The sequence below is a fragment of the Podarcis pityusensis genome (genome assembly GCF_964106645.2).
Source record: "Podarcis pityusensis genome assembly, chromosome: 10".
Taxonomy (NCBI): domain Eukaryota; kingdom Metazoa; phylum Chordata; class Lepidosauria; order Squamata; family Lacertidae; genus Podarcis; species Podarcis pityusensis.
Window position 1 is genome coordinate 19,498,611 of NC_138035.1, and position 18,445 is coordinate 19,517,055.

The window sequence follows — 18,445 nt, forward strand, 5'->3', positions numbered from 1 at the left end:
CTGAGAAACCTGGTAGACATAACTGTACAAAACAGACACCAGCTCCTTCTTCCACCCGTGTCTCAGTGATGCAAACCAGATCAGTGTGATTAACTGGGATCAAGTCCTGAATGAGAACTTGACCTGTAATTCAAAAGCAAGATGTGTGGACCCAATTGGGAACTGATATGGCTAACTCGGGCACCTTGGTGGGGCAGAAGACTGGATGAAGGGAAAGCTCCTGGATGTCTGTTCCTCTGCCCCTCATCTGACTAGTCAAATGGCCATCATAACTTCTTACTTAATTGCTCTGAATATGTGTTTCAACCTCCTTCCTTTCTTCATCAATAATTATACTCTGCTCTAAAGTTAACTTTGCATATTAGTATATCTTTCCCACATTTTTATTTGTGAACTACCAGAATATCACCCTATTTTTTCACGCTCCCCTACTCCATTTCTTCAAAAGAGGGCTATAATTTAAAGACTGGCTATAATAAAAGCAGAGGAGCAATGCACCCCTCTCAGCTTCAAAGCAAAACAACGAGCTGCATGCTACAGTGAAACACTCTGCCCTAAAGCATTTTGTTTTCTTGGGAAGGCGGAAGCCTTCATTTTCAAGCTACAACAGAATAAAAGGTCAGAATATGATCCATGGGAATTTATAGTTGTTAACTACAATAATGATAGTATGTATATATATTAAAACAGAAATAATCACAAATCCAACAAATGGTTGCTGCCAGAATCAAAACCAATAGTGTATACAAATGCATTCTAGCCAGTCAACTTCCATTGTTCCAAATTTGGCAGCTTTACCCAAATCTACAACACTTTGCTGAAGCCACTAATCTAGGAGAACTTGAGTGTTTCACATTACAACAAATGTAATTTTGCTCCCACAATATCAGTATTCTTGTGATATTTTGAACACTATTATACTAAACCATCTCATATCAAATCCTGTGATACAAGGTATTGTACAAAATACAATGGATCTCACTTCAACAGCAGAAAAAGAAGCAGGGCAATCAGAATGGTGTGGGCATGCCCCACCCATCAACACAAAAGAGGCATACATTAGCCACATCCATGCTTGCTCACAAAGGTAAGATATTTGCATCTCTCTGTTCAGAGCAGAAGGAAAGGTGGGTATCCAATTCTGGTATCTAATGAAATGTGGCCCTAATTAAGGGGGGAGGGGTTCAATGTAAAAGTGGCCAAGCCAGTGTAAAGATGAACTGAGCAGGAAGAATAAACAGACTCTCATGCATTGTGGATTTTTGAGGGGTATTTACTGATACCTTTTCTAGACACTGCAGGTGGTACTAGCTGGCACCCTGGCACTGTGGGTGATCTCTGCATATAGATTTTGACCTATTCTTCTTAAAATACAACTTTTAACCAAGACTTGGAGACACACACACACGCACAAAAAAATGAATAAATCAAAAATCATGTACTATAAAAGGTTTTTTGATACACACTATATGAAATGAATACTCTTAGATGAAAAAGAATGCACAGAACTCTCTGAATTAGTTTTCCCCCCTCTGCAGTTGCAGGGTATCAGTATACCTGGGTTGGAAACAAAGCAGGAGTTGATCTTAGTTTAGTCCACATCTCAGGTGAATTAGCACACTTATATGAACAAGAATATTAACTCAAATTCAAACAATGGAGCTACATCTATTTACATGAGGGATTCTTTGACCTATGATTTCTTCCAAGGGTAAAAAGCAAGCAAAACAACATCTGAAGAGGGTGTAACAGACGAAACAGCTTTCGAAACATCACTATACATTCCGTTTCTCCCATTGCAGAAATATTAGTCATACATTCCATGTTGTAAAGAAGCTATAAGCTACAGTGGTCAAGACCACTAAAGTGAAGCCTTGGAGTGAAGTTTCTTGAAGTGATTTGCGTTGTAAATAGAGAGTTAACCAATTATTAGTATCTGCAGGCTACTTCATTTTTGGACAAATGCAAACCAAATAAATTTGGTAGCTCTATACCAAACAACCTTTAATCTTCTAGAAGATGACCTCCAGCTCTACATTAAATACTGCTGATTTTGAGCTTTACCTGCAGGATGGAATTTATGCTTCCATTCTTTTTTACCCCATGCTGTTAATTTCCCCATGTGCTATAGAGAAGCCTTGCTTGGTGTCCCTCTTAGACTATGCCATTCTCTGTCTGCTGTTTGGAGTAGCAGGTATCAACTTGGGAATTGTTACTGCAAGTGTCTAGAAGGCTACATTTCAAGGCTAAATTTGCACACGACATTCCAAAATAGGAAGCAGCCATATATGTATAAAACTGAAGCTGAAAACTTGCAAAGCATTCTACAAAGAAGTAAATATGACAAAAATCTTTGTATAAACCAATTCAATCACAATCCAAGGAAAAAGATAGTTGAGAAACTATATACAGTGGTACCTCGGGTTACATACGCTTCAGGTTACAGACTCCATTAACTCAGAAATAGTACCTCGGGTTAAGAACTTTGCTTCAGGGTGAGAACAGAAATCGCACGGTGGCAGCAGTGGGAGGCCCCATTAGCTAAAGTGGGGCTTCAGGTTAAGAACAGTTTCAGGTTAAAAACGGACCTCCGGAACGAATTAAGTACGTAACCAGAGGTACCACTGTAGTTTAAAAAAAACAAACAGAAACAGAATGAATTCCTCCCAGTCATTCATAAAATAGAAATCCAAAAACTTCAAAGCTTTTAAGAGTTAGTAAAGCATATAATTCCTGGAATAAGGCAAATGGCTTGTTGGTTTTCTGCCTAACTAGTATTCACTTCAAGGTACTTCTCAGAACAAATTGATTCATAAACAAAAGATTCTATAAAACCCAAACACAGTGTAGATATTTTGGAAAAAGTAGTATCAACAGTTTTCAGCCATAAATATTTACAAATCGTTCCAGCAAACAACTGCCCAAGTATCTCTCTGTGCAGTCTAGACTCAAACAATAGCTTCCAATTCTAGCAGCCAAAGGCTGCAAGGTCAGCATAGTACTTCCTCCTCCTGCTCTGGTTGCTTAGCTTCAAGGTATCTGCTGGCAGAGTCAGAGGTCAAGTCTGAGGGACACTGAAAGGGCAGATACAACAAGCAACAGGATAGAAACCTGTAATAGGATACTTCCTTCTTGATACTTCACAAGGTCCATGCATCTTTCTGCAGTTGAACAAATGTGGAGCAATATGAGATGATTGTGGTGGGGAGAAAGCCATAAAACATTGGATCCCTAATAAAGTACCAACTCCTCAGCAAGATGCTATCTTGCATAAAAAACTAAGTTTCAAAATTTACAATTTTAAAGAATGCAAACTGTAAATTATAAATCTGTATTTTTACTAAAATGGAAACTGGACTGGTAGATACATTGAAAAGTACAGTTTCTAATTTCCCCCCTCATGCATGATATTTTAATGTTTGCCTTGTCATGCTGCTGCTGCTGCTGCTGCTCATAAAACTGTATTTTCCTGCAAAATGTATCCTTTGGAGTTTGTAGCAAGCCAGCCTAATCTTTCCAGGTGTGTTATGCCACCTACCATAAATTATTATAGTACACAACACACCCTTAATAATCCAAACAAAAGCTAATGAACTTCTACATTAACACCAGAAAGAATGTCTAACTCACAAAATAATTTGGAATGAACTCTGAAAGTGCACATGGTATATAAGCTCCTCGTTCTCGTCTCCAAGTCACATTACCCCTTTAAAAATAATGATGGCTTACATATCACAGGGCACTATATGAGCAGAACAACCGCTGGGATTTCCCTCTTTACATTTTTAACTAAGTTAATGTCTTCTGGGTAGGATTTAGAACTGCTCAAAGATACTATTGTTCACAGTACATTAAATCCACAATATAGAGCAGTAAGATAGAATACTATTCTAACTTGGAACTTCTATTAAACAACAGAGTGACTATACTTAATGAAATATGCAGTAAACTAACATGATTTATATGCATCAATGTTTTGCTATGAACATTTATGAACGGGGAAATGGCACCCTGAGGAACTGGTGATGCTTTTTATTTCAAAAGAAAGCAAAACATGCATAGTTTGGTGAAACCAAACAAGGTCCATGTAGATCCCAAAAGTTGCAAATTAAAGGGATGAATTATTTATTTTGCCAGTAATGATTACAGGCATCTGTACATGAAATCTGTGGAAATAAAGTGTTGATCTTAGATTGAATAAAGGAACACAGCTTTGAAATGGAGGTGAATTTATTTGATTCATCTTAACAACATATGCAGATAGAAATCAAAAGTGACTTATAGTCGTCCCCCTTTAATAAACTGGACTGACTTGTATGTAACAGTCAGGAAATTTCACAGAAGGAGAGAGAAGGATGAAGAAACTATAAATGTAACTGACCTTGCTTACAATTAGCGCAAGTGTGGGGACCCCTATTCAGCCTGAGGGCCACCTTACCTTGTGGACCATCTTACAGGGGCCGCATACAGTGGTGCATGAAACTAGAGGCAAAATGTGGGTGAAGCCAGTGCCAAAAGTTGGCAGAGCAACGGGTATGTCTCTTACCTTTGTACAGTTGCCTGTATGATTGGGGCTGAGGATGGAGAGAAGCAGTTTTTCCCCCTGGGAGTATGCAGGATACCCCTAAACATTTTGTGAATCTTTGTACTTTTGTCCATTTACTGTATTTATTTTTCCTGATTTGAACTATAAAATCGTGATTTTCTTGAGTCAAAATGAGAGTACCCCTAAACATTTTTTTTGAAAAAAATCACTGGAGAGAAGAATAAGTAGATGTTCCTTCCTTCCCTCCATAAACAAAAGAGCAATGTAAGAAAGCTAACAGCACTCCGCAAGCTCTCAGTGAACAAGGTGGTATGTAAGGGTATTCTGGAACCCAGTTGTTCAGGGGTATATACACAACAGTTTTGAACTGGGCCCAGTAGCATATGGGCAGCCAGTGCAGATGATTTAACAGAAGCATCATATGTTGCAAGCTATCTGCCCACATCAACAGTCTAACTTGTGGACTAGGCTAAGGGCAGTCCTGCAGAGCGAAATTGCAGTAATCCAGTCTTGAGGTTACCAATGAATGGACAACTGTGGCCAAGATAAACTGATTCAGATACAGCCATAGCCAATATACCAGACAAAGATGGTAAAAAGCACCCCTAACTGGAGCACAGGCATCTGGACAATTTTCCAGAAATGGGACCTGCCTTTTCCCAATCCTCATCCTCCCTCTGTCAGCTAAAAGGCAAAATTTACCGGTATGTTCCACATCGGGGGTGGGGGTGGGAGAAAGGGAATAAGAGGTATGACCCAGCTGCTAGAGAAGTTAACTATTCAGGATTGAGCTGAAATAGGTAAAGCAAAAGGAAGAACCTGGTTGATTGCTGAGGTTTAAAAATGTATATGCAAATACAGTTTCAGCCTCCCAAACGAATCACTTTTTCCCAAAAGCTCCTTTCTATACGAAGGTTGGCATAAAGAGGAGAACATGTGCCCACCCAGAGTGAACTCTTCAGACCTCCAGCAACAGTACCAAACGTAGTATCCCAGCACTCTAATGCAAAAATAAATGCTTCCAAGCAGATGGGATTTTTCAAGTAGATTTCTGTAAGCATTTTATAATCTAATAATATGAGAGGAAAAATGACCCTGAAGTTGTGTAAACCTGACTGGAATGCAGACATCTGTTCTGGTTAAAATGTTTCCTGACTAGGGTCCTCCATCCCACTTTAAATATTTATAGTTTTTAACTAGATTAAAACATTATAAGAGGGGTTTTATTCTCAACAACCTGCGACTGGAATTGATGTGCCAGCTTTTTCCAGCATCACTCTAAAGTGAGAACCCAGTTTTAACAGCACCGCCCCACTGTTCATGTACACCCTTGTAGAAAATAGTTCCAGAAAGGAGACTGGGAGGGAAAGGAGAGAGAGAGAGAGAGAGACTCCCCTGAAATGGTATGGAAACAAGAATATAGTGTAGTTAAATCCTCAGGAAGTGATTGGCAGAAAGAACCTCCTTTCCCCACTCCTCCCTACAACATTAACAGCCTGAGCAATTACTGAGTGGAACAAACCCCTTTAACACCACCTGGTGTACTTTTTCAGCCGTTGGTCTTGCTCCCAAGCCTGTCATGGCTCATTTAGATAGTATAGTGCATTCTCTCTATAGGACTATTCTCAGGGACCATGGAGTTCAAAACATAATGAGATACAGAGATTTTTATCATGAAGTGTAGTATAACGTAACTGTGAGCCACAGTACTCGAGAGTTTAGTATCTGAGAGCTGCTTGGAACAGAAATCCTTTTTTTGGGGGGGGGACTAGGTGGAGTACAAAAACAAATGATCTGGATTAAATATGTACACATTACTAACAGCTAAAGAAAAATGTGTTGGAGAGCAATCTGTCCAGGTTGATGAAAGGAGGTCTTATTTACAGGCACTTTATTTACAAACCACATCTCCATATTTACCATTAACACTATATCGTTTCATATTCACAGGGCAGCTGCCCTAAACTATAATAATAGCTGGTTAAATTGTCACTGGCCTGATTTGTACAACAAGGCAAGCCAAAATATGTTTTTACCAGGACCTCACAATCATGCTGCCCCCTGTAGAAGAGCTTGCAGCTGCCCTGCTCTTCTTGGTTAACTCAGCATGGCAAGGCAGCTGAGCCAAGGTTTGGCTTGGCATGTCACCCAACCTGAACTTGTGACAAAGCTCTCTGCTCCCTAACCACGAGCCATACCCAAGAACAAACCTGGGATACAGCTCACAGTTAAGGAGCAGAGAGTGTAACCACAAGCCCACATTCAGACAACATACCAAGTCAACCCATGGCTTAGCTGCCATGTCGCACAAAACTAAAAGAACCAGGGACGAACAAAGAAGTCTCAGTCTCCTTCTCAGAAGCCCACACAGTCACACTAAGCCATAGTTTGGCATAGTGTTATGAGTAAACAGGGCCACTGTTGCGTACAATTGTATATATATTTTTTAATTACAAAACACCTACCATTTCATAATGTCCCAATCTCAACAGCATGGAACTCTAATGATTAATTTTTTGTTGGAGAAATGCAACAGCAAGTAGCTTCAAAAGGCAAGTGTTAAACTGGGAAAACCACATATCAGTATTCACTTCTCAAATTAAGCAATGTGTGAACAAAGTTGGGGTTTTCAATACAGTATTTCATAGTTATTGAAAACTGAGATATAATGTATCAGAAGTGCAAGTTTCTATGTTTTAAAATGGTAACTCTCTTAGTATCTGAATATGCAAAGTATAAAGATACAGAGACTGGCAACTGTGCAAGCCATCCATTTGCTAAGACTTATACCTTATTGATCAAGCCTTCATTTGTGAAGTATTAAAATTATTTCTAGACAGCAAAAAATAATAATAAAATGCTTAGAATCATAGAGTTGGAAATGACCACCATGGTCATCTAGCTCAACCCCTGCAATGCAGGAATCATTTTTCCAACATGGGGTTCAAATACACAACCATGAGAGTCAGAGCCTCATGTTCTACTGACTGAGCTATCCAGCAGCTGGAGGCTTGAAATGTAAAAACAAAGAGAACAGAAGTAACTCCAAGAAAAGAAGTGGTTTGAAATGCAGGCAAAAGTACAGAGAGCAAGTGGACAATATATTTTCTGACTTTTACAGGTTAACTTGCATGAACAAGAAAAGCTTTGATGTAATCAAATGTGGTTGTGGTTACTGGAGTACTGTGGGCACTTGTGGCTACTCGGATCTATTTCAAAAGGTATGCAGTACTTCCCATTCCTACAGTGTAATTCAGAATCTCTTCAAATCAACATACAAAAAATGACCTACACAAGTTGATGTGAATTTAAGGGGCAGTACCTTTCCAACCAATGAAAAATCATACTTGTGGTACAGTGGGGAAGGCTTAATGAGTAGCCACCCATTCACCATGCTTACTTTCTTTACTCTCTGATTGCTGGTCAGCAATCCCACTGGATGGTGCTTCCCACTGGAGCAATTAGGTAGGGACAAGAATCTGTAGCCTTGCCAGGAGAAGGGACCGCTTGTCTCCCCCACCAAGCAAGAAAAACATGCAATCTCTTGATCCCAGTCTGAAAGAAAATGCAGGAACTGCACCTTTTGCACAGAGGAGAACAATAATTTACAAGGAACATATGAAGAAACCAGCCATAACAATGAAGAGACAGGTAGAAACTAACCCAGGAGGTCCTATGTACAGGGTTGGCGGAAGCGGTAAACTAAAAGTTAATTACAAGTTAAGCACTGGCCCCAGAATGAAGGGTCGGTGTAAGTAACTGCATCGAGAACAATTACAGCCTCACCTGTTATTCTAGACCCGCTACCAATTTTAGTTTGAAACAAAATTGATTCATTTATTCCCTACCCATACAGCATTTTTATCTCCTTGCTCAAGGTTGATTAAAAGAAGCCAAACATATATTCTTCCCACCCACTGTTAAGGGGGCTTCCCAGCCAAAGGAATGCACATGACTATTTATTGTCAAAGATAACACTTAGAATCGCTTCTCCAGCTCTGGTTATCTACACACACCAATCTAACGGCTAGGCAGTTATTCCCAGGTCTAGGCTCTATGGAGCAGTTGCAGCAACAGGAGACCACTCCCCCTTCACCAATTTATATACCTTTCCCTCACGGGCTACGTGCATGCAGCCAGAGACTGCACCTGCGTGGAAACTTCCTCTGCTCATCACCTTTCAATTACCTTCTGGTTCTGGGATACAGTGGTGCAGGAAAGGATGGGAGAGCACCTGACCCTTCATTTGCCTGACTTGTCTCTTCCTCCTCTTCTCTCTACCCATCCTGTGTTCCACCCTCCAGCTTTGAGGCTGACCCTTCCTCTGACTATTGCCTCCTGGCTGGTACGGGTCCCTACACACCACTGCCCCTCTCTCCCAAGTTGGACTCCAGCTCCCCTTCCCCTGATGCACACTAATCAGCATCCTGCCAGTTCTTGACACTCACGCCAACCCTTCTACCCCAAAGTCAGAGAAGTGATTTGTTATGGACTGCAACACCCCAGCAAACTGCACCTCTGATTACTCTAAACTTCCATACTACACAAGAACCAAGTTGAAACCCAGTAAGTGCATTTAATGTGTCATTCTCACTGGTATAGGTTAGGAAACTCATTCATAGATATTGCTCATTCCAATACATAACATTTTTAATACATTCTAGTGCAAAGGGCCAAGAAACAGAAAAACACACATTTATAATTTCTCAGCAACACAACCACGTTCAGTTGCACCCACAATGAGTACCAGCCCAGACTGAAATATTTAAACGTTTCTGAGATGTTTTTGGCTTAGGCTTTGGGAAGCGTTGAGACTTAGTTTTTAGTTTCAGCTATTTCCCAACAGTAACTAACTAGTTAACAACAGGTTTTCAATGAAGAGACATGGTTTCAGTGAATGCTCCAAAGCTCCAAGTTCAAAAACATTCCAGGATATACAACACAGCATGCATATATGTATACATTTTAATGAGGTTTGGCAGAGCAGTTTGGCAGACAAATACATTGCTAGAGGACTGATTATAAGACATATCTCGTGTTGCTTTGGATTCCTGCATTAGGGTCTCCCCTTCCCCCTCACAAACCAGCTCTCAAAGCAGGCAAATTTATAGTGCAACAGTATTTTTTTATTAAAAAAACTTTTAAAGAAAAGCAGACTCTTAGTGTCCTAGTGCCAGGTATCAGGTTGCTGAATATAATATTCATAATATAAAGTAATTCATGCTCCATCTCTAAGACCCCCAAAACCATTTTTCCATTGTGCACAAACTGTTCTTTTCTATCTTAATTTCTCTCCCTCTCCTACCACCCCTAAAATAAAATAAAAGGCAATGATGTTAACAGGAAAGCTGAATATAAATAATGGCTCACAAAACCAAAATCACTGTTAACTCTGCCAATAAAAATGTTCCTTCTCTTCAGGGATGGCTAAACAACTAAAAGTGCCTCTAATGATCTGCTGGCAGCGCTTGCCAACGCAGCTCTAAATAGATAACTGCCTCTCTGAAGACTGCTAAGTACTCACTTCCAAGTAAATCAGTGGAACTTGCTTATAAGTATTTAGGAATTAACGAGCAAATTTAAAATGGAAAATCCAATAGAATCTTACATTCTCTCCTTCCTTAGCTCCAATATGGTGTTTGTCCCCATTCACAAAAACCCATCACTCCTCCTAATTAGAGTTTGTGCCTTAAATGCATTTACCTTGTCTCCACATCAATGTGATAATTTAATTCAAGTATCTTCCACTGTAATCGGGGGGGGGGGGGGTTGCAAACGTGCCTGAGTGCCAATACAAATAGTAGGATCCATTTATAGGAATGCACTTGAATGCATGAGGTGTTATGTGATGGTGGCTGGGGTGGGAGGAGGAAGCCAGGTTTCTGTAAGATTCTCCTGTATTCCTAAACACATTTAGACTACACCATCCATTCTTTTAAAGTGGAGAAAAGAAGCAATGACTCCTGTGATAAAGGAACACTTTCAAACAGAAATTAATATAAGACCTGGAAGACAGAGTAAAGGCCTGAAAGAAATATTACAACATACTTCATCTCCAGGACCTCCTCCAAATGTTTCCTCCTCTCAGCCCGCAAGTTGGTCAAGTGGGTTTCCTTCTCAGCCAGAGATTGTTGGGTAGAGGACAGCTTTGCTTTCATAGATTCCAGCTCTTGTTTTACTTTCTCCATAGCCATCATCAACTCTTCCACCTAAGGAGTTTGTGAATGATAAAAGAGGAAGCAGAATGTATGCAATTAAAAAAAAATCTTTGCAATGCACCAGAGCTACTGAATAATTGGGGGGGGGGATATCTCAAGTGATCTGTTCAGCCTTGCATTTACTATTTCCCTGAATTTTACATTAATGTAAAATTAATGTTGTTATTACAAAGTAGAGACAAGCAAATCTTATAACTTAAGTTGCACTGGTAGTGAGTATTTGTGTTCTGTCTTTATGCTTATATGAGAATTTACACGTTACATCACAAAAAATGTTAACTATAGACCAATAATTCTTAATTTCAACATTATCACAATACTTCAATAAACATCACAAGACAACATACATCAAGTAACTTTTCAGTATGTATTACAAGAACTTGAACAGAACCCTTTTCCTCATGATTTGTCTAAGTCACATGAATAGCTGAAGTAGAAGTTATTAGGTACCATTTGATCAACCAGTTTCTGCCTTCAAAGCTAGAGCTCTGTTACTAACACCCTACTTGCCTGTACTAAAAAGCAGCATTAGTTTGGGGCAGCACCAAAACAAACTTCCTCCCAAAGCCCAATATTAATATTACAACAACTATCTTTATTACGGTCCAGAGACCCAACAAAACATTACAAATCAATACAGAGTTCATACAGCCTACCTCCAGGTTAATCAAGCACTTTGTTTGGAATATAGGGCTCATTTGTTCTTGCAACCACCGATAAAAACTTTGCCACTGCCAACGTTCTAGCTTTTGTCCGGTCTTCCAGTAGGAACCTGACATAGTGAGCCTCTGACTTTCCCGTGAAAGGCACCAGCAAGGGTAGTATCAGTTCAGCCCTGGCCTGCTCATACTTCGCACAATGTAACAAAATATGATCTATGATCTTTATATAATATTATATAATTATAGGTACAGAAGATATTGATATATTCCTTTACATGATGTGTTGCCTTAATCTCCTTGTCCCCCAAAACAAATGACATTCCACAAGTTGAGAAAAAAATTCTTAAAAGAAAAACAGAACAGCTTTTTGGGGGGGGATGGAGGGAGGTGTCCATAAATTACTGAGAATTCTTTCCAACACAAAGCTGAATCTCGTTTGGAGACAGAAAGTACAAACTGGAGCTGGGGATTAAATATGTACTTTAATTGCCCAAGTTGCATAGCACAACGAAGAAGTACATTATGTGAAGTGCCCAGGACATCCAGATGGTTTCCTTAAAATCACAAGCTAATAAACCTTTACAGAGATACAAAAAATGAAAAAGGAAAAAGAATTATAGATTCACTGAAGGTCCAGTATTTCTAAGGAAGTGTTAGGATGCTTTAGATGCTGTCAAATATTACAGCCAATACATTTTTTTTAACTGCTTCTGTCCTAAGATACAGAACACCCAGTTTCCACATCACTATTGAAGAACAAGTAAGCCAAGAACAAACCTTGGTAACAGCTCACAGTTGGTTTGAAGAGAAACAAACCATAAGACTAGGTTTGGAGATTACTACTTGCCAGATTCTGGTTTATTTCCTGGCAGTGTTGCAGCAGCAAGGGCAGAGGAAGAGAGGAGCAAGAATTTTCGGTAGTGTGAACTAGTACATTTCGTATTCACATTTAACTATAGTTTTTAACTAATGTGTGAACCAAGACAAAGAAACCAATGCCTGTGTTACCCCAGGGCTCTCCAGCTCCTTCCAGTCAACACTTGTAGGATCATATAGTAACTCGGTACCTTGGGGCAATAGCAGGGACAGGCTAGAGCAGGACGGTCCAACACCCTTTAGGCCTTTTTGGCAGGCCTTGGCAACATTTGATGCCCCACCTCCTTGCAGCCATTGTGCTGCCTTGAGTAAGCAAGGTGTTGGGCTTTGAGAAGGAGGCATGAGGGCTCTGACAGGGTCCTAGAGTCTTCCTGTCTCCTCTCCGAAGCCTAATTAGAGCTTTCCCAGCTTTGGGAAGGAGACGAGAGCGCTCTAGTGCCTCCTTCAAAAAGCTCAGTGCCTCGCTTACTGGCTTTGGGAAAGCAGCAAGAGGGTTGTGTATGTTTCTGTATCAAAGTATGGCCTCGCACGCCCCACCTTGCATGTGGCAAGGCAGTGTGCGGCCTGTGGGTTCTGTGTTGAAGGACTCTTGCGGCCCACTTGTTATGAAAAGGTGGGCCACCTTGGGCTAGAGTATTAGGAGTAATTCAGAGCAGAACTTCAGTCAATTTTAAAAGGCATATTTAAGTTTCTTATTAGACATTTTGAACAATACAATTAAAGTGACATTCAAATGAAAGAAGGGGGAGGGAAATTGGTTAAGGTGTTTTGACCATATAAGTTCAAAATGCAAATATACTGGACTGTCAACTACAATGTGTGTGTGTGTGTGTGTGTGTGTGTGTACACACACACACCAGACAAGCAGTTTTAATCAGAAAAGAGAATCTGCAGGGGTTGGTTTTTAAAAAAAGAAAGAAAAGAAAAACACCTTCCATAAGCACATATATTTCTAGCTAATTGATGCTCTATTACCAATATTAAAGTATAAGCAAGTGAGTGGCCTAATCCCACTACAATATCTCCCACTTCCTTGACTGGATTGTGTAAGAGAAATAACAGCAGCTCAAGCATCAGCAATGGTTGAAAAGACACCAGAAGGCAAATATTTGTAACACTAGACCAAAGAATTTTGATTTTATGGATCACTGCACAGCAGTTTAGAGCCAATCAGAAGCTGAAATACTTTTTGTATTTTCCCCAGAGTACAGGGCGTTGGGAGTATTAACATAGAGAAAAATAGGAAACAATATAGAGAGAGGAGGACTGGCATTCAGCAGCAAAATAGTAACATGCAGAAAGCAATAAAGTAAAATGCACAAAAGGTATAAAAAGGAAATGTTAAAACAAGCATACTTCCTCGTCATGGGCCTTAGAAAAGAAGTGCCTTACTTCAGTAACACAGAATGTATCACCAAGACATACATGATATGAGAGCTTTTACCTCAGGTTTCACCCTTTCTAACGTACATGAAGTACAGTATGACCAGTTTGGTCTTTTACCATCAAAATATATGTGGTCCAGGGTCCAGAACCCATCACAGAACATTCACTCTGCTGGAAGTAATGTACAAGGAACCAACAAGTGATTTAGGCAGACCTAAGGTTTAACGGGCCATCACTTGGCAAAGAGAAGGTCCTTCATAAGGAAGGAAATATTCACTGAGAAATTTACATTTCATTAACACAGGATGGAAAGATCAAAGTGATTATTTGGTTGATACAGAAATTATGTCTGCCTACACATGGAATAAAATACAGAATATCTAATAAAGAATATCTAAATAGGGCAAATAAGGCAATTTCCTTTATAATTAGATCTTTTATTATTTATGGAGAAATAGGTCATTTTTTAAAACAGACTCTCTCATGCAAAGAGAAGTATGTTATCAATGCAAACTTCAGAGTGGGATAATATGACAATATGAATGCCCTTGCTCCTATGTGAACCATAAAGGAGCTAAATTCCTTTTCTGAATAAAAAGAGGAAACCATTCTTCAACTCTGCCTAAGTTGCCAGACCTGAAGAGGAGAACTAGCAGCTGTAGCTTGTTAAGAGTGCTAGAAAAATGAAGGAAGCCATGCAAGTAACAAACAGAGCCTCGCTGGCATGGGAGAAGTGTTCCTGAGAAGGAAAAGGAGTTGTTCTGTGGTCTTCTAATCCACGAGATATTTGAACCAGGCCATGGGAAAACGAGGAACTAAACAACTGAATGTCTGGCTTTTGCAAGGGCCTACATATTGGCACCAAACATTGTAACCAGTAGGAGAACTGTTTTCAATCCCTTCCGGCATCTGGACCACTAGTTTGATGAAGCTGCCCTGTGGCTAAAGCAGCAGCTTATTTTACTCTTTAACAGTGAAATGTTTACTTAAGTTATAATCACTTCTCTGTGTGAAGATGGCAGCTCAACATGAAGTAGATTGCCTGACTTGTGGGCGAGTTTAACTGGCGAACTGAAAGCCCACTGGAAAGCTTCAAAATATTTCCCACTATTAACTTGCATTAGCTCCTGGGTACAAACTTCAGAAATGCTTGGTAAAAATGCACTGGAAAAATAGAAATGTGTCAAGCCACAGTACTGTATTCCAAAAGTGAATCCCTGCTTTAAAAAAGCAAGCTGATTCCAGGTATTGAACCCCGTTTTCTAGTATGTTTTGGCTCATTTTGCCAATTTCCAATAAGGAAGTAACTCAGCTTCCAAAGAAGAGAAGGTAAGCCCCTTCTGTTTATTCAGAATTCTTGAAAGGGAGGGGTCTCCCCATTTTCCCCACTAGCATTCAGAACAGTCACTGGATGCAGGAGAGGCTTTAGGAACTGCCTTGCTCCATGCTTTTAGGGAAGGGGACATTGCTCTTTGGTAGAGCACATATTTCACCAGCAGAACATCCCAGGTTCATTCCTTGGCATTCCCAATTAAAAGGGGCAGGTAGCAGGTGATGTCACAGTAGCCAATATTGGTTTAGATGGATGTATATTAAGACCTGGTTGGTAGAAGGCACTGACCTATGTTCCTGTGAAAGGACACAGGAGCAAGAGCTGCCACCATTATCCCACACTCACTTTTCTAAATTGCTTGGCTTTTTGTTTATTCATTTTATTTATCACATTTATATTCCGACTTTCCTCCAAGGAGCTAAAGATGGCATACAGTACATGTTTCTTTTCCTCCCCATTTTATCCTCACAAAAGGTAAAAAGGTAAATGACCCTGTGAGGTAGGTTAGTCTGAGAGACAACTGGCCCAAGGTTACCCAATGAGTTTCATGGCTGATTTGAACCCTGGTCTCCCAAGCCCTATTCCAACACCTACATCACACAAAATCTTCATTTGCCTTGGAAACTGATCTGCCCCAACTTGGCAAAATCTTAGTTGATAATGGATAAAACCAAGAGTTAATATCAGAGCTGTAAACTTTTAAAGGCTATACAAGCTCTGGTGTTCAGCCCTGGAAAACTGTACCTGGCCTTATTTTCTCATCATAACCTTTGAAACTAACCCTACATATCGTCTTCCATTTACTACCTATGTGACAAGTTTGGGCTGCAAAGTAATATAAAGAGCCATTCTTAGCGATGGCTCCTCAACAATGGAAAGCTCTTGCCCTAGAGCTCAAGTTACAGCATTTGCTGTAACTGATGCAAGAGCAATTTCAGTTACAATTTGATGGCTTGGGATAGGTAGAATTTTAATATTGGAGCCACTCCAAGCTGCTGCATCAGAGCACAACATATCCTCCCAACAGTCACAATAACAGGGATGTCAAATAGCAAGGCCATAGGGTTACACAGGGCTAGCTTGTAGAAAGATTATTTTTGGACAGAACAGTGGGGAATGTAAACAGAAATGAGACTTCTTCGTACCTTTAGCAATTTACAGTCTAAATGATTGGTCTCGTGCATTCTTTCATCTGATAGCTTCAACAGGCAACAAGAAGCAGAATGGTGGAAAACAGTAAATTGAAGAAAGAGGGGAAAGCATGCAATTAAAATCAGAAAGAGCAATTAAAGAGTTTAAGTAGTACCAACATGCAGAGAGCAATTCAAATCTAGGACTGGTAACACTTTTAATACATTAAAGGATTCGTCAGACTCTAAACAAAAACAGAGGTGCACATCATCGCAATTTTCACTTTTTGCTTCTCACACAACTTTTAAACACATGGAAAAATTAGAACCCTTACAGTGAAAATATGGGAATAGTGCATTCTTAAAAGCAAGCAAGCAAGCAAGCAAGCAAGCAAGCAAACAAACAAACAAAGAAACAAACAAACCCCTCTCTTGCAAACTTTTGATGCAATTACAAAACAAAGAACATGATACAGCTATTACTGAGCAGTGCTGTTGTTGTTGTTGTTGTTGTTTAGTCGTTTAGTTGTGTCCGACTCTTCGTGACCCCATGGACCAGAGCACGCCAGGCACTTCTGTCTTCCACTGCCTCCCGCAGTTTAGTCAAACTCATGCTGGTAGCTTCGAGAACAGTGCTAGTGGCTGCATTAAGTCACAAGGCTAAACACAGGGAACCTATGATCCTCCAGATGTTGCCAGACTCCCAACTCTCCTCACCTCCCAGGCTTAAGCAGCATGGCCAATGGTTAGCAATAATGGGAGTTGTAGTACATCGTCATCCAGGAGTACCACAGGTTCCACATTTCTACACTAAATATTGATTTAGCTTAACTGTGATTTGTTTGCAGTCCAGACCCATGCCACCCAAACTACTAACTGAAACCATTACTTGAAGAAGGGGGTTTGAGAATCCTGGCTTGCATTAGTCACTGCTTGCTGCTATATCTAATCTGAGTTCATTTTGGTATTCTGCTCCATATGATCTTTTGGCTACAGAGGTACGAGACAAGAGCACTTAGAATCCGAAATTGGTCACAAGGATAGGAGATTCTTGCTGGTGCTTACCAGACCTGCCCCTTCCCCTTCCTGGCAACAAGACCCCATTCCCCACCTATCTAATGCTCCACAACAAACTTTCAAGAAGAAAAAAAATGTAAAGGGGAAAAATAGGTGATCATACGAATATTTATCCAGGAGAGCTGAACCACAACTTTGTTCTTACAACCCACCCCTATTTTTTTAAGGAAATTTCCCCAAAACAGCTTGAAAAGATGTACACATAGGAGGCATGGCCACGAAGGAAAGAAGATGGCTGCTTAAGCTCTAAGCTCTGCTCCAAGGCCCAGAAAAACAGCTTAAAGCAAAAGCCCCTGCCATCTAAAAAAACCAAACAAACCCTCAAAGCTTTAAGAAAGGAGAGGGTAACACAAAAAGATCCAGAAAAGGTGAAAACAAAAGACTTCACTCAATTCTTCCTGTCCTGAGACAGAAGGTTCACTTCAACAATGCACTAATGCAGGCTACAGCCATTTTAGCACCACCCTCTTCCTTGCTGGAGAAAGAAAATGGTAACAATATCTTAAGAGAATAATTTCCAGCACAAGTAAATTAATAATAATAAAAATAGTAGTAGTAGTAGTAATAATAATAATAATAATAATAATAATAATAATAATAATATTTATATCCTGCCCATCATAAAGGAGCTTATTAAAAATACTTTAAAACTTAACCTGAGGTTTATCTCCATAACTTTTAAAAACAGCCCAGTTATGGTGATGTGGGATCTGGCTTCCAAAACAGTGAAGAAAAAAAAAATATCTATGTGCTTGCACAATTAAACTGCAAGAAGGTAAAAGTACCCCTGACTGTTAGGTACAGTCGCGGACGACTCTGGGGTTGCACGCTCATCTTGCTCTATAGGCAGAGGGAGCCGGCATATAGCTTCTGGGTCATGTCACCAGCATGACCAAGCTGCTTCTAGTGAACCAGAGCAGTGCCGTTTACCTTCCCGCCGGAGCAGTACTTATTTATCTGCTTGCACCTGATGTGGTTTTGAACTGCTAGGTGGGCAGGAGCTGGGACAGAGCAATGGGAGCTCACCCCGTTGCGGGGATTTGAACTGTCGACCTTCCGATCGGCAAGCCCTAGGCTCTGTGGTTTAACCCACAGCGCCACCCGCGTCATTTTCTTTACCCTTCCCCATTTCCTTGACTCCCATCCACCCAGCCCACTCTTCCCAAGCCCCCTTCCTAACATCCCAACCTTTATCTCCCACTTCTGTACCCTATTCA

The 18,445-nt window shown here is 40.2% G+C and overlaps 1 protein-coding gene across 13 annotated transcripts in view; it reads right to left on the reverse strand.

The window, feature by feature from the left end:
- The window catches only part of ERC1 (ELKS/RAB6-interacting/CAST family member 1), a 161,261-nt gene that overhangs the window by 57,127 nt on the left and 85,689 nt on the right, over positions 1-18,445 (reverse strand). For 7 of the 13 annotated variants that reach the window (XM_080971589.1, XM_080971579.1, XM_080971585.1 and 4 more), the window contains one exon: positions 10,595-10,755. In XM_080971589.1, coding sequence (XP_080827715.1) covers positions 10,595-10,755 — 161 coding nt within the window. Of the gene's footprint in view, positions 1-10,594; positions 10,756-16,166; positions 16,221-18,445 lie in introns of all 13 variants that reach the window. The other 6 variants (XM_080971582.1, XM_080971577.1, XM_080971586.1 and 3 more) reach the window with 1 other exon arrangement.